Source organism: Oncorhynchus gorbuscha, linkage group LG23 (assembly GCF_021184085.1).
Source record: "Oncorhynchus gorbuscha isolate QuinsamMale2020 ecotype Even-year linkage group LG23, OgorEven_v1.0, whole genome shotgun sequence".
Taxonomy (NCBI): domain Eukaryota; kingdom Metazoa; phylum Chordata; class Actinopteri; order Salmoniformes; family Salmonidae; genus Oncorhynchus; species Oncorhynchus gorbuscha.
In genome coordinates this window covers 27,673,320-27,688,274 of record NC_060195.1, presented here as the reverse complement: position 1 = coordinate 27,688,274, position 14,955 = coordinate 27,673,320, and the positions used below count along the sequence as shown (strand labels likewise).

The 14,955-nt window shown below is 43.5% G+C and overlaps 2 protein-coding genes across 6 annotated transcripts in view; one reads left to right on the top strand and one right to left on the bottom strand.

Moving 5' to 3' along the window:
* The window catches only part of LOC124010977 (ras-GEF domain-containing family member 1C-like), a 290,823-nt gene that overhangs the window by 193,146 nt on the left and 82,722 nt on the right, over positions 1 to 14,955 (top strand). The window lies entirely within an intron of this gene.
* LOC124010979 (protein FAM53C-like) lies at positions 395 to 9,358 on the bottom strand. 3 transcript variants are annotated; one of them, XR_006834523.1, is made up of 6 exons: positions 9,307 to 9,358; positions 5,202 to 5,423; positions 5,027 to 5,087; positions 4,092 to 4,906; positions 2,832 to 2,899; positions 1,739 to 1,875 (listed from the first exon to the last, which is right to left on the bottom strand). XR_006834523.1 is itself a non-coding variant. In XM_046323844.1 (5 exons), exons 2-5 carry the CDS (start codon positions 5,280 to 5,282, stop codon positions 1,642 to 1,644), a joined length of 1,200 nt encoding a protein of 399 aa, XP_046179800.1. In that variant the 5' UTR covers positions 5,283 to 5,423; positions 9,307 to 9,358; the 3' UTR covers positions 395 to 1,641. The 3 variants fall into 3 exon arrangements, 2 of the variants coding, with proteins under 2 accessions (XP_046179800.1, XP_046179801.1); XM_046323844.1 differs by lacking the exon at positions 2,832 to 2,899 and having other exon boundaries at positions 395 to 1,875; positions 4,083 to 4,906; XM_046323845.1 differs by lacking the exon at positions 2,832 to 2,899 and having other exon boundaries at positions 395 to 1,875.

The window sequence follows — 14,955 nt, the reverse complement described above, 5'->3', positions numbered from 1 at the left end:
TAGAGCAATGTATCATATCGTTTGTATTTTTCCTTTCAAACAAACATGCCCCCCCCCCCCACAGGTCTTACTCGAATAAAATACCTCTGGACAGATCATTGAGAAACAATCTTTAGAATGTTTAGATAACCGAGTGACCACCAGATGTCACTATAGTCAATGTAACCTATGCTCTCTGTATGCTTCACGAATTTACTTGAGGCTAGACTACTAGACTGAGGCGCCATTCTCAGGTGGATGTTGTCAATCTTGGAATCAAACATGTTACATAAATAAACCTGTCTTCCTAGGTGATCCCATTTGACACCTATAAATATGCAAACACACACCATCTTCAAAACATTGCTGATTGAAAGAAACCAAAACAATGAGATTTTTTTGCAAAATTATTCTCTAATAAACTTTATTTGTACACAAAGTGTAAATAGACATTTCCATCTGAAAACATACAATAAAAATAATCTCTCGAAAGGCCACCAATCCTCTGCATCTACTGGTTCCTTCTCACACACACTAATGCTGCGTTTGGACAGGCAGCCAAATTGATATTTTTTTTCTTCACCAACTGGTATTTTGACCAATCAAATCAGCTCTGAAAAAGATTGCTGTGAAAACATCAGATTGGTCAAAAAAAACCTCATTTGAATATATATATATTTTTTAATTAAATGAAATTCAGAATTGAGCTACCCGTCTAAACAGTCATCCACTCATACAAAATGGTTTCCACAGGTGACCACTGTACAGTACATTACATTGTGCCCTAAAGGATCCAACTGCAGCGTCAAGTTAATTATTCTAATCCTATTACAGTGCAAGTGTAATCTGTTCATTAGTGGGGAACTGAAGCAGAATGGACAGACTAAAGGTTCCATTTCTATGGGAGACCAAGAAGAAAACATCTGGATGTTATGAACAAAAACCATTCAAGCAGAAACACCTGCTTTGTACATGATTCATGTACAATATTTAATTCAGCCAATTGTGGAAAACAAATTAATGCATTGTCTAAGTACTAAGGGAAACAGAAGCAGCAAAATATAAATTTGCCAGCTATGAGGAAAGCACATGGGTCCCTCCTAGATTCCCTTTACAGGTGTGTGGGTATTCCACTGGGCCAAATCAAACACATCAGAGCGTTCGGCCTACACCCATGAAAGCCGATGTGTGAAGGCTTTTCAGGGGACCTTTGGCAACTCAACTGGCCATACGTTCAGGAATGTATCCTGCCGACAGGAGTGTCCATCGCAAGCAAACTGCATCATTTTTATAATTATAGTAGTGGTAGCGCGTTACTACCCGGATTATTAGAAAGCGGCTATTACAGTATGACCTTCAGAAATCATCATGTCTTAGCCATCTCCATTGTGTTTCTGGGTAGACACATTTACCCACAGAGTATGGACAGGCAGAACATCATTGTCCTGAAATGCTGAATATCGTGAGCTTGTCAAAGTTGCTCTAGCATTACACGAATGGTAAAATTGAGCCTTATTAATCTATAGTCAGCCAGTGATATGAAGGGCACCTAATGTGGCCCCTTTGAAGGCAGCAGGTTCCCGTGGGCTCGGCCGGGGTGGGGGGTGTAATGCGAATACGCCGATGAATGCTGTCAATCACACACGGAGCACCAAGAAACTTTCAATTCTCCTCAATGAGGTTCAAGTCCAGTTCTGTGCAGTCTCTCTCAAACACGCTCTGCTGCCCGGCCTCTTGCGCACCCATATTTATGTTCTCTTCCTCACTTTCACTCAACGGTCCAATGCTGGTTCTTCCCAGGTCTGCAGGGGAGAAGGCTCCTCTGAAGTCCCCTGGAACAGGCTCTAGCCCCATGTAGACAGCCGCTCCACACACCAGGGGCTCCCCACTACGAATCTACACACAGAACAGAAATATTTAGTATCTTCAGCATTTCCCAGAAAAACAAGTTGAGCCACACAACTCAGCTTCAGCTGAATCTAATAGGCTAACACCCATGAAGGCAGATGTGTGCAGGCATTTCAGGAGGGCTTTCTGCAACTCAACTAGCCATGCACTCTAAATTGTGAGCTTGTCAAAGTTGCTCTAGCAATACAATAATGGTAATATTGAGCCTTACTAATTAAGAAACATGCCAAAAGCGTCTAAATGTTTGTAGTTATTCATAATACCATGAGTTGAAATGCTTGTCCTCCCAAATTATTTTTCAAAGCAAAATTTTATTGTCCAGCAGCCAAAGGCATAATGCTAGCCATATTAGTAACCTATGCTAGTTAAATGCATATTTTGAGCTCCCCTTAATTCCGAATGATTATTTTCAGTACCGTCACATGAAAACTGTTTATGCATGCGATGTGCTTTTGAAAACTGTTTTCCTGATAATTGCATTTTGGAACATTGACAGAAAGCCTACAACCATGTGCGCATTGTTGAGCTTATAATACAATGGAGAAAAGTTACACTAAAAACAGTCTTATCAGTTACACCAGCCTCATCGCCTTTTTAAAACGTGCCTTGGTTGGTCAGTTCTGAACCGTAGACTGTTTTATTTTGTAAAGCGGTTCCTTGCATCAATTCATGTCAAAATGGTGTTACAGAATTTAAGAGAAAAAAGTCCTACTTGTCCAAAGGGATTTTTAAAAATGATTTATTTTATTGTCAAGCCCTGGTGAGAATGTCCACCTTTCAAATGAGACTGGTCTATGCAAAGCATACATTTATGTATCTGTACATGCAGACCACGAGCCCCCCTCCCCATTCATCCTGCTCCCGAGACCCCAGTCAGAGCCAACTGAGCTCTCCCTTGGTTTTGTTATACTAGAAAGGCAACCATTTCATGAACAACAACCCACCATCTTAAAACATGACACAAGGAGACACCACCAGCTGGCTGCAGACCCAGCAGCAGCTCCAGTCACACCTCCAGAAGGCCAAACAAACCAACCAGGAATGAGAAGGAAAAAAAAGGAGAAAAATACACCAGTGAGAAAAAGTGATGACATCACTCCCCAGAGCAGGAAGTGCGTAGCAGTGGTTAAATATACATGGCTGGGGTGGTGGATGTCCATAATGGCAAGACGTTGGGCATTGACAAAATCTCGTCCCCCAGGCTCAATTGCTACCGCATATAGAGAACCTGGTAACACTGCAACAGAGTGGGACTTGGAAGGAGTGTGGCTTCAAATAAAGTCAGGTGAGGGAGTCGCTCTGGATAAGAGCGTCTGCTAAATGACTTAAATGTAAATGGAAGGACCCTGCAACAGCTGGGACCCTGCTACAGAGGGAAGGACCCTGCTACAGAGGGAAGGACCCTGCTACAGAGGAGACTGAAAAATGTAGAAAATCACCAAATCAAAAGAAAAATGTTCCATCACATTGACCATATTTTTGCAAAGGCCAATTGATTTGGAATTCGGGTATATAAAGTTTATATACGAAAACTACTTCTAAGATGTTTACTTTCAGATTTTTACAAACTCACTTTGTTTAAATCAAAGTCCACTATGTAAGGGGAGGTTCTAAAGGGTTTACGCTAGATGGTGGACTGAGACTTTAGCTCATGCAAATGTGTTGCTTCGTCCACGCCTGCCATAGACTTCATTCAAGTCCCTTTCTGTGGCGCTGTTGAAACCAGACGGTTCGACAGAGCCGGCTGGTGGACGAGATCAGGCATATATCAACGATTGGACACACAGGAATGCAAGGGTCAGCCCCAAAATACACACGCCGCTGGTCAGGGCAATGAGGTTCCATGGCCAGGCAGCACAGTACCAACAATGCCGCACCCTGAACCCAAACCCAGACTGGTCCGGTCTGGCTGGGACAGGAATGTGAATGCAGTAGTTCTGGCTCATGAGGGGGAGTCAGAACCAGTGGCCCCACTTCTCCTGGCTAATGAGCCCAAGTTCCCCACAAAAACTCTGGTCTGTGGGGAGAGAAGCAGGAGAGCTGAGAGATAAAGGGCTGCTTTAGGCCCCCTGCTACTCTCAAGCAAGTGACAAAAGGACAACTATGAGCAGTTTCTACCAAAGTTATGCATTTTGTGTTGTTGTTTTGGATCCACTGCATTTCTGAATAGGCCTTACAACGGTTGTACATCTCACCAAGCTCACCGGAGTCATCTTGCTGAAGTCCAGGCCAGGCCTGACGTAGTAGGGCAGGGTGTCCGCATCATGGCGTCTCTTTAGGCCTGGCTTACGCAGGTCACAGGGCTGAGAGTGGCAGCGTGGGAGACAGGGGGGTAGGTCGCACCTCGAGGATGACGGGGAACTGCAGGCTGAGGAGGGAGAGGGGGCCAGGGGCTCCATCGAAGGGTAGTGTGGGACAAGCCCGGGAGCAGGAGAGGGGGAGGGCTGGGGAGGCAGGACGTGCACAGGGGACAGAGAGAAGCGGCGTTGCAGCAAGGGCCGACAGGAACCCAGCGAGGCGGGGGAGGAGGAGCAGGAGGAGGGGGCGGGGAAGAAGCCAGTGCAGCCTCCCCTGGGCAGATCATTATGGTCCCAGGGACAGCCCCAGGGGAGAGGGGAGTCAGGGGACATGGCCAGGCTGAAGAAAGTGGGGCTGGAGGAGGAGTGTAGGGAGGAGGTGAGGGAGGAGCTGGGGCCTCGGAGGGGTATGGAACCAACCAAGGAGCCAACACCCATGCAGGCCACACCCCCTCCACTGTGGCAGCGGCGCTTGACCGGGGTCCAGATCTTGGAGGCGCTGGGGCGCCAGGGGCTGCGGCAGTGGGACAGGTCCTCAGGGACAGACAGGGAGCGACAGTGGCGTTTGGGAGGAGGAGGCGGCGGAGGAGAGCTCTGCAGGGACAGGTCTGTCACAGAGGTGCTGGGGAGAGGGAAAGGTGTTCCCAGTGGGTCCAGGGAGGACAGGACAGAGGCATCCTGCAGGTGGGTCTTGGAGGATGGGAACATAGACCAACTGCTCTCTGAAAGTGAAATAAACCAAAGATGGGAATCAAAGGAGGCCCTTCCCCCAGTTAATGATTTAACCTGATCTTTGAATGAGGCCCTTTAAAAAAAGCTTCAGGAATTAAATGGATCCTTACCTGGAGTCAACCCACACCCGCGCCAACACACAGTGGGGCTGGAACCCACTTCAGGCAATGACTGAAACACAACAATGAAGAGGGGAATTAAAATGACTAAGGCAACCATTATGGCAAAGGTAATTCCTTATGGAAGAAGTGCTATACAACAACCTGTGTCACATGGCATGCTCACCACGTTGAGAGAGAAAGCCCTGTGGTAAGGGGGCTCCTCCAGATTCTGTTTGCGGAGTTGCTCTGTGATGAGAGTCACCATGGCGGCTCGCGGAGGAAGGGGGTGTGTTTGCTTAGGCCGTCAGACTCCTGGCGAGGTATGTGGCGTCCCCTCCGCACCGCAACCGGCCAGACAGACCCTTCCAAGCTCACTGAGAAACGATCATCATTATGTTCACCTCAACTGAAGAAAGGACAGCATTTAATAATGAGTAGTAAACACTTGTTCACATGACTCATTTTACCAGAAATCATAGCATCAGATACAGAATTACTTTGAGCATGAATCAATTTCCCCAGAAAAACAAGTCAAAGGATTTCCCAATTTATTGTCCATCTTCTAATCTCTCAGCTGTGCTTTGGGTCCTTACAGGAAAGTGTGTTTAAACCTAATATGAATCGTTGTGGCATTACTTAATCCTCTTAAAAGATGTCAAATAATGAGGTTGCGAAACTCATCGGCACAGATCACTGTAAAAACACACAGCTATGTTTACACAGTTTGTGAGATGAGAAAACCCCAAGAAGGAGTTAGTGTGAACGCCTAACGAGTGTGTTCTGCAGACCTCACAGATAACAGAGCTGAGCAATATCACAGGCTAGGAAACCGACTAGCCAACCGTCTAGCTGCCTCAGAGATGGAAGTTATTCAAACAGACTCAAGTTTTTGGGGAATAGCCTACATTATAGTTCACTGGGTCCATTTCAAGTTATAAGTGTGCCACTGTAGAGTGCTATGAGGAGAATGAAATGGGGAGGGAGAATGTGGAAAAGAGGGGGAGGAAGTGTGGGAAATTGAGAGGGAGTGGGGCCAAAGGCACATTATGCCTGCACTGTGAGAGACACAAAAGGGGGAAGAGAAAGTGGACAACAGGACTAGAAGAAGCTTAAAATGACCAGCACAAAGGACAAACAATATGCAAACAAGGAGCACAGCACCAGAGTTAAACAAGGTGCCAGTTCATAGAGTTCACTGATACATTCCACACCATGCATTTTTTTTGCACGCAAATACCAGAGTCGGTCAGCTTTTAAACAGATGTAACAGTAATTGGAACTAGACACACCCTATGGGGACAAACTGACTCTGCTAAGGCCTATACAGTCCCACACCAAATAAGTCCAGATACAACATGCTTGACTAGTCATTCCAACCTTTGAACTGTTCTGTAAATCTAGTTCACAATGGTACCAAAACCAAAGGGCATCTATAAAACTAGCACTTGATAAACAGCTTCTGTTTTCCTATGTAGTCATCTCAATGTATACTGAACAAAATTGTAATAAACGCAACATGCAATCATTTCAAAGATTTTACTGAGTCCGTTCATATAAGGAAATATGTCAAATTAAATTAATAAATGACGCCCTAATCTGTGGATTTCACAACTGGGAATACAGATTTGCATCTATTGGTCACAACAAAATATTAGGTGCGTGGATCAGAAAACCAGTCAGTATCGCGTGTGACCACCATTTGCCTCATGCAGCACATAGAGTTGATCAGGCTGTTGATTGTGGTCTGTGGAATGTTGTCCCACTCCTCTTCGATGGCTGTGCGACATTGCTGGATATTGGCAGGAACTGGAACATGCCATCATACATGTCAATCCAGAGCATACCAAACATGCTCAACAGGTGACATGTCTGGTGAGTATGCAGGCCATGGAAGAAGGACATTTTCAGCTTCAGGGAATTATGTACAGATCTTTGCGACATGGGGCTGTGCATTATCATGCAGAAACATGAGGTGAAGCAGAGCACAGCACAGCAATGGGCCTCAAGATCATGTCTCGGTATCTCCGTCTATTCAAATAGCCATCAATAAAGTGTAATTGCGTTCTTCATCCATAGCTTATGCCTGCCCATACCATAACCCCACCACCACAGGGCACAGAAAACAGCTCGCTCCTGCACAACGCCATACACAAGGCCGGATGGACGTTATGCCAAATTCTCTAAAATGACAGAGGCTGCTTATGATAAAGAAATTAACATTAAAATCTCTGGCAAGGAAAACTTGGAGTTACATTGTATTATATCACGAGTTGGAATAGTCTTAATAATGATTACATTGTCACGATTTGTCAACTACCGCATATAGGCATTTGTTTAACTTTGTTTCATCCAACTCTTATTGATGTTTATTGTGGCATAGCAGAAATTCATTATGATGCATAATGTATTGTCAAGCATGCATGTCCTGTTTATAATAGTCTCTTATCCTGACTATATACACACACATACTACATAAAGTCTAATAGACAATCTGGGAAAATATATATAAATATTAATCGGGCAAGAACTCTGGAAATTCCTGCAGTCAAAAGCAAATGTTATTGGTCACATACACATTTTTAGCAGATGTTATTGTGGGTGTAGCAAAATGCTTGTGTCACTAGCGCCAACAGTGCAGTAGTATCTAACAAGCGAAGTTGCTTAGGATCTAGAAGCAGAGCTGCCATGTCGGTCGGCGCCATCAGCATGCCAATTGCGCACTCCCTCAACTTGAGACATCAGTGGCATTGTGTGGTGTAACAAAACTGCACATTTTAAAGTGGCCTTTTTTCCCCAGTACAAGGTAAACTTGTGTATTTATCATGCTGTTTAAATCAGCTTCTTGATATGACACCTGTCAGGTAGATGATCACCTTGGCAAAGGGAGAAATGCCCAGGGATTTGTGCACAAAACTGGAGAAAAATATGTCCTTTGTGCGTATAAACAAATTCAGGGCTAATTTATTTCAGCTCATGAAACCAACACTAAATGTTGCAGTTTAGATTTTTGTTTCAGTGTAGATGACTACGGGCAAGGTCTCTTCCTGGTTTTGGGCACTATGGGGAGCTACTGTTGCTTTAAGTGCGTAGGGCTATGTGGCAAGAGCATTATTTTGTGGGTAGCACTAAATATGGACTAGCCATCTCACAGAACTTTGACTTAGTGTGTGTGAGAACCATCACAAATAAACATTAGATTTCAAACCTACCAAGCAGTTAGAAATGCCAATGACTAAAACGTGCGTGGACATTTAATTGATACATTAAGTTTGAGTTAAATGGCACGTGTGCCACTCACAGACTAACCTTTAGAGTTTGGTTAACTAATATAACGTTACTGTTTAAAAATACATTATCAGGTTCTGACAACCCAGCTAGTAGGCAACTACTTTGGGATGTTATCAAAGCCAAGAAAGTCTCAAATCAAAAATAAGAGTGCTTGCTTGGTAAACCGACTAGCCGGAGACTTCCAGTAACGTTAGCTCAGTCCTCAATATTCTGATTGAGCTAGATTATAGTTAACGTTGGTTACTAATGTAAATATCAACTGGCTACTAGGCAAGCCAGACCTACAACAAATGTTATGACATCGGATTGTTGCATGCTATGAATAATTAGTAGCAATATGGGGATAGCTAGTTTACAAGCAACTTCCAAACAAAATTAGTTAAGTTGGTCATCAATAACCCAAATACATCGCTAGCAGCGAATGCTTGTTGCAAAAGGCATCTGACAATGATTAACGTCACAGGTTGCAAGCTGTGGCAAACTAACGTTAGCTAACTAGGCTGTCCGTGTTGGCTTACACATTGTTGTATCACCTTTCAAATACAGTCACTGGGATCTCCACAGGCATGTCTAGTTAGCTGTCCAGGTAACAGTAGCTAAGCTAGCAAGCTAACTCTAGCTAGCATGAACAAGCAGCAGCCCGTGGAAGTGACCGTCCTTCACGGTTACTGCGAGATGTGTAACAGTTTGTCAAATTGACGTCAAAGGTTTCATTTACCCTAAGCCTTTACCTAAATTTAACCCAAATCTCCAAATCTGTTAAGATTAATTATCCTAACCTGCTACGAATAGTAAATTCTGACATAAGGGTTTATGTCTAGATGGGATACATCTTATCATTCAGCTGTTTGCCAGCTTTTTAACTATGTTACCATGCTTACATATTTAATTGTCAAAGTACCTGAAGCCATTTTCCTAACAATATAATAATGTTAATTATTGACAGCAAACCCAGATTGTGCTTTGAAAACAAGCTAGCTCGATGATGAAGACGAATTTACCTGCCCACCGCGTCTCCTTAGCAACCGAAAGCAGCACCGGAAAGAATATGACATTGCACCGATTATATAGCCATAGGAAGAAACCATTAAAAAGGGGTGGTTGAAACGTCTAAATGCGTGTATTTTTATTACACCAAATATGTTGTATTACAATCTATATATGAATTAACTCTATATCTTCTCCAAAAAATAAAATTACATCTTCAACTTGAGAAACGTTCTGCTTTTGATGATTGAATATGAAAAACTAGCATCTTGCTGAAAGTACCTAGCGTATAACCACATATACATATTTAGTATAACCCTCCGGCAGGCGAGGGCGATGTTCTGGAAAACAAGACAAAAATGTAAGATTAAAATTAAGATCAAAACATTGAGTACATGCATTTTTCAGAGATAATAGGCCAGCAACATGTATTCTACCAATACTACAGCGTGTGCCCGGGAGATCCCAGCGCTACAAAAACATGTTTTGAACTCTGGGTAGTGTAGTTTGGAAGATTTTTGTTGTTGTTGTGATGATAAGTGTGCTATGAACCATGATAACAAAAGCATTATTCCAGTTTTTGCATGGGAAATAACTAAAATGCTAGATTCCCCTTATACCAAAAGACAGACACTTCGTTTCTTGAAAATACTCCATAAGTAATGGCTACAAACAGACTGACGCATGCGTAGTTGAAAATACACATGAACGTAATGCCAATAGCGGAAAACACAACTCGAGTCTGTAGTTCCATTTAACTTCGTAGTATAAAGCAAGCGAAAAGCAGTGGAGAGTGGCTTTGGAAACATTCAGTAAAGAAGAGCATATTGCAACGCAAAATAAACTGATTGGGTATGTAACTGCATGACTTGAAGAAGATCAACCCTTGACGCTTGTAAACCAGGGTCACTGTAGTATGAATACATTGAAATGTAATTTGGGTGCATTATGTCTTTCCTAGGCAGTCTTGCAGATTCTTAGATTCAGAGGACAGTATTTGTATGACGAGAATGGCAATTCGTATTTGGACTGTATCAGCAAAGTTCAGCACAGTAAGAGACAAATCTATCGGTGACATTCCTTTAAGGCATCTTATTGGCATATTTGACAAGTATTCTGTTGTATTCGGTGTATTTTGTGACACAGCGGCAAAGGACACGATCCAAAGCCCTTTGAACATAATCAACACAACAGTGCCTCCTAGTGGTAAGTGGATCGTTGTTGCACATATAGTGGGGTCACTGTCATCCCAGCATCACGCAAGCAGCCACGGTGCAGACGGAGCATCTGAAAGCCAATTCACGCTTCACGCTTCCTGCACGACATTATAGTACAGAATGCCGAACTCCTCGCTGCCACTCTGCCCGAAAAGCTGTGTCTTCTATTCTGTCAACTCAGGATAAGGCCACAACCTGAAGTTCTCCTGCAACATAACCCCAATGACATCTGCATAAGATATAGGAACAATAATGTAATATATATTGGTTTACAATATATAGGAAGAATAATGTAATATATATATATATATACTGCTAAAAAAAATAAAGGGAACACTTAAACAACACAATGTAACTCCAAGTCAATCACACTTCTGTGAAATCAAACTGTCCACTTAGGAAGCAACACTGATTGACAATACATTTCACATGCTGTTGTGCAAATGGAATAGACAACAGGTGGAAATTATAGGCAATTAGCAAGACACCCCCAATAAAGCAGTGGTTCTGCAGGTGGTGACCACAGACCACTTCTCAGTTCCTATGCTTCCTGGCTGATGTTTTGGCCACTTTTGAATGCTGGCGGTGCTTTCACTCTAGTAGTAGCATGAGACGGAGTCTACAACCCACACAAGTGGCTTAGGTAGTGCAGCTCATCCAGGATGGAACATCAATGCGAGATGTGGCAAGAAGGTCTGTGTCTGTCAGCGTAGTGTCCAGAGCATGGAGGCCCTACCAGGAGACAGGCCAGTACATCAGGAGACGTGGATGAGGCCGTAGGAGGGCAACAACCCCACAGCAGGACCGCTATCTCCGTATTTGTGCAAGGAGGAGCAGGACGAGCACTGCCAGAGCCCTGCAAAATGTCTTCCAGCAGGCCACAAATATGCATGTGTCTGCTCAAAAGGTCAGAAACAGATTCCATGAGGGTTGTATGAGGGCCCGACGTCCACAGGTGGGGGTTGTGCTTTTACAGCCCAACACCGTGCAGGACGTTTGGCACTTGCCAGAGAACACCAATATTGGCAAATTCGCCACTGGTGCCCTGTGCTCTTCACAGATGAAAGCAGGTTTACACTGAGCACGTGACAGACATGACAGAGTCTGGAGACGCCGTGGAGAACATTCTGCTGCCTGCAACATCCTCCAACATGACCGGTTTGGTGGTGGGTCAGTCATGGTGTGGGGTGGCATTTCTTTGGGGGGCCGCACAGCCCTCCATGTGCTCGCCAGAGGTAGCCTGACTGCCATTAGGTACTGAGATGAGATCCTCAGACCCCTTGTGAGACCATATGCTGGTGCAGGTGGCCCTGGGTTCCTCCTAATGCAAGACAATACTAGACCTCATGTGGCTGGAGTGTGTCAGCAGTTCCTGCAAGAGGAAGGCATTGATGCTAAGGACTGGCCCGCCCGATCCCCAGACCTGAATCCAATTGAGCACATCTGGGACATCATGTCTCGCTCCATCCACCAACGCCACGTTGCACCACAGACTGTCCAGGAGTTGGCGGATGCTTTAGTCCAGGTCTGGGAGGAGATCCCTCAGGAGACCATTCGCCACCTCATCAGGTGCATGCCCAGGTGTTGTAGGGAGGTCATACAGGCACGTGGAGGCCACACACACTACCTAGCCTTATTTTGACTTGTTTTAAGGACATTACATCAAAGTTGGATCAGCCTGTAGTGTGGTTTTCCACTTTAATTTTGAGTGTGACTCCAAATCCAGACCTCCATGGGTTGATACATTTGATTTCCATTGATAATTTGTGTGTGATTTTGTTGTCAGCACATTCAACTATGTAAAGAAAAAAGTATTTCATAAGAATATTTCATTCATTCAGATCTAGGATGTGTTATTTTAGTGTTCCCTTTATTTTTTTGAGCAGTATATATGTATATATTATTATATACAGTGGCAAGAAGAAATGTGAGCCCTGCATAAATTAGTGATACAATTTGATCTGATCTTTATCTTAGTCACAACAATAGACAAGCACAGTGTGCTTAAACTTATAACACACAAATTATTGTATTTTTCTTGTCTTTATTGAATATATAATTTAAACATTCACAGTATAGGTTGGAAAAAATATGTGAACCCTTAGGCTAATTACTTTTCCAAAAGCTAATTGGAGTCAGGAGTCAGCTAACCTGGAATCCAATCAATGAGATGAGATTGGAGATAGCTGCCCTGCCCTATTAAAGAACACACACAACATTTGAGTTTGCTATTCACAAGAAGCATTGCCTGATGTGAATCATGCCTTGAACAAAAGAGATTGCATAAAGTTGACTTGCATAAAGCTGGAAAGGGTTACAAAAGTATCTCTAAAATCCTTGATATTCATCAGTCCACGGTAAGACAAATTGTCTGTGACTGGAGAATGTTCAGGATTGTTGTTACTCTGCCTAGGAGTGGCCATCCTGCAAAGATGACTGCAAGAGCACAGCGCAGAATGCTCAATGAGGTTAAGAAGAATCCTAGAGTGTCAGCTAAAGACTTACAGAAATCTCTGGAACGTGCTAACATGTGTGTTGACGAGTCTATGATACGTAAAACACTAAACAAGAATGGTGTTCATGGGAGGACACCACGGAAGAAGCCACTACTGTCCATAAAACACACTTCTGCACGTCTGAAGTTTTCAAAAGTGCACCTGGATGTTCCACAGCGCTACTGGCTAAATATTCTGTGGACAGATGAAACTACAGTTGAGTTGTTTGGAAGGAACATGCAAACCGTTGAGTGGAGTAAGAAAGGCATAGCACACCAACATCAAAACCTCATCCCAACTGTTTGGGGCTGCTTTGCTGCCTCAGGGCCGGACAGCTTGCTATCATCGACGGAAAAATGAATTCCCAAGTTTATCAAGACATTTTGCAGGAGAATGTAAGGCTATCTGTCCGCCAGTTGAAGCTAAACAGAAGTTGGGTGATGCAACAGGACAATGACCCAAAATACAGAAGTAAATCAACAGAATGGCTTCAACAGTAGAAAATACACCTTCTGGAATGGCCCAGTCAGAGTCCTGACCTCAACCTGATATTATTATTTTTTTTTTAAATATGTGGCTTGACCTCGACAGCGGTTCACACCAGACATCCTAAGAATATTGCTGAACTGAAACAGTTTTGTAAAAGATGAATGGTCCAAAATTCCTCCTGACCGTTGTGCAGGTCTCATCCGCATCTACAGACATTTGATTGAGGTTATTGCTGCCAAAGGAGGGTCAACCAGTATTAAATCCAAGGGTTCACATACTTTTCCCACCCTACACTGTGAACGTTTAAACAGTGTGTTCAATAAAGACATGACAACGTATAATTGTTTGTGTTATTAGTTTAAGAGGACTGTTTGTCTATTGTTGTGACTTAGATGAAGATCAGATCAAATTTGAGGACCAATTTATGCAGACATCCAGGTAATTCCAAAGGGTTCACAGACTTTTTCTTGCCTGTGTGTGTATATGTCTCCAACAGTTCAGAGGCCAATGATCTAGCATTACACTTGGAACCCAACATGAAGACATTGTTTGACCAGTAAGGTTTCTCAAATATCACACTTTAAACACATAATGTTCTGCTACCTTTTCAAATGCATGTCTCAATAGATTCTCTCTTTAAAGGTACACCTTCCCTCTTTTTCCCTATCCTCTTCCATATCATGGGCACCTGACTTCACTTATCGATATGTCCATACAAGTTCTGGAAACTGACAGAACAGAAAGAGTGGCTTTACATGGTGTGCAAGAGGATACATATTGCATGCCTCTATTCCTTGGTGACTGTGCTATAAAAAGCGGATACTGGCATTACACTCCACTTCATTCTTACAGGCCCCTGTAGCAGACACCTGTAGAGGTGTGTAGAGACAACCAACCCAGCCCAGACATATGCAGATACTGTGGAGGACGTGATAGACCAGGTGCACCAACAAGGTCGCAAGCTACAGCAAATACAGTAGTGCGTGGACGAGGAGAACAGAAGTCTACATTTGGACACAGAGCAGTGTGTAATGCTGATAGTGTAGTAACAGTGTAACAATGCTTATTAGTTGTGTTCTAAATCTATGGGTATACTCTCTCAATATGGACATGAACCACAGGTTTCACCATTTTTCATTAAGTCGTTGCCCAGTCATCTTCTTGCCCAAACGATACTCAACCAAAGTAACAGAGTAGGTACTGCCTCGGAGCATACGATATCAGTGTACTATTATACTGTACCATTCTCTCATCAGCAAAGACTAGGTCCAACAGCCAAATCCTCACGAGTTAGGATCAAAGTCATTGTGCATAATAAAAGCTTTGCTCTGTTGGTATCTCTCTACAGATATGTGTGCTCTTCAAGGGGAGTGTTTGTGGCAGACGAGGTGAAGACTTCTGCCATGACATAATGACCAAGGTGATGGGTAACGGGCATCCCCTGGCATGTATGGTAACCATA

Excerpts from the sequence above, each read along its gene's own strand:
- LOC124010979 (XM_046323844.1), bottom strand. The coding sequence starts at position 5,282 with ATGGTGACTCTCATCACAGAGCAACTCCGCAAACAGAATCTGGAGGAG. Across the intron at positions 4,907-5,026 it reads CGGGTGTGGGTTGACTCCAG|AGAGCAGTTGGTCTATGTTC; the intron begins GTAAGGATCCAT and ends TTTCACTTTCAG. Across the intron at positions 1,876-4,082 it reads AGATGACTCCGGTGAGCTTG|ATTCGTAGTGGGGAGCCCCT; the intron begins GTGAGATGTACA and ends TTCTGTGTGTAG.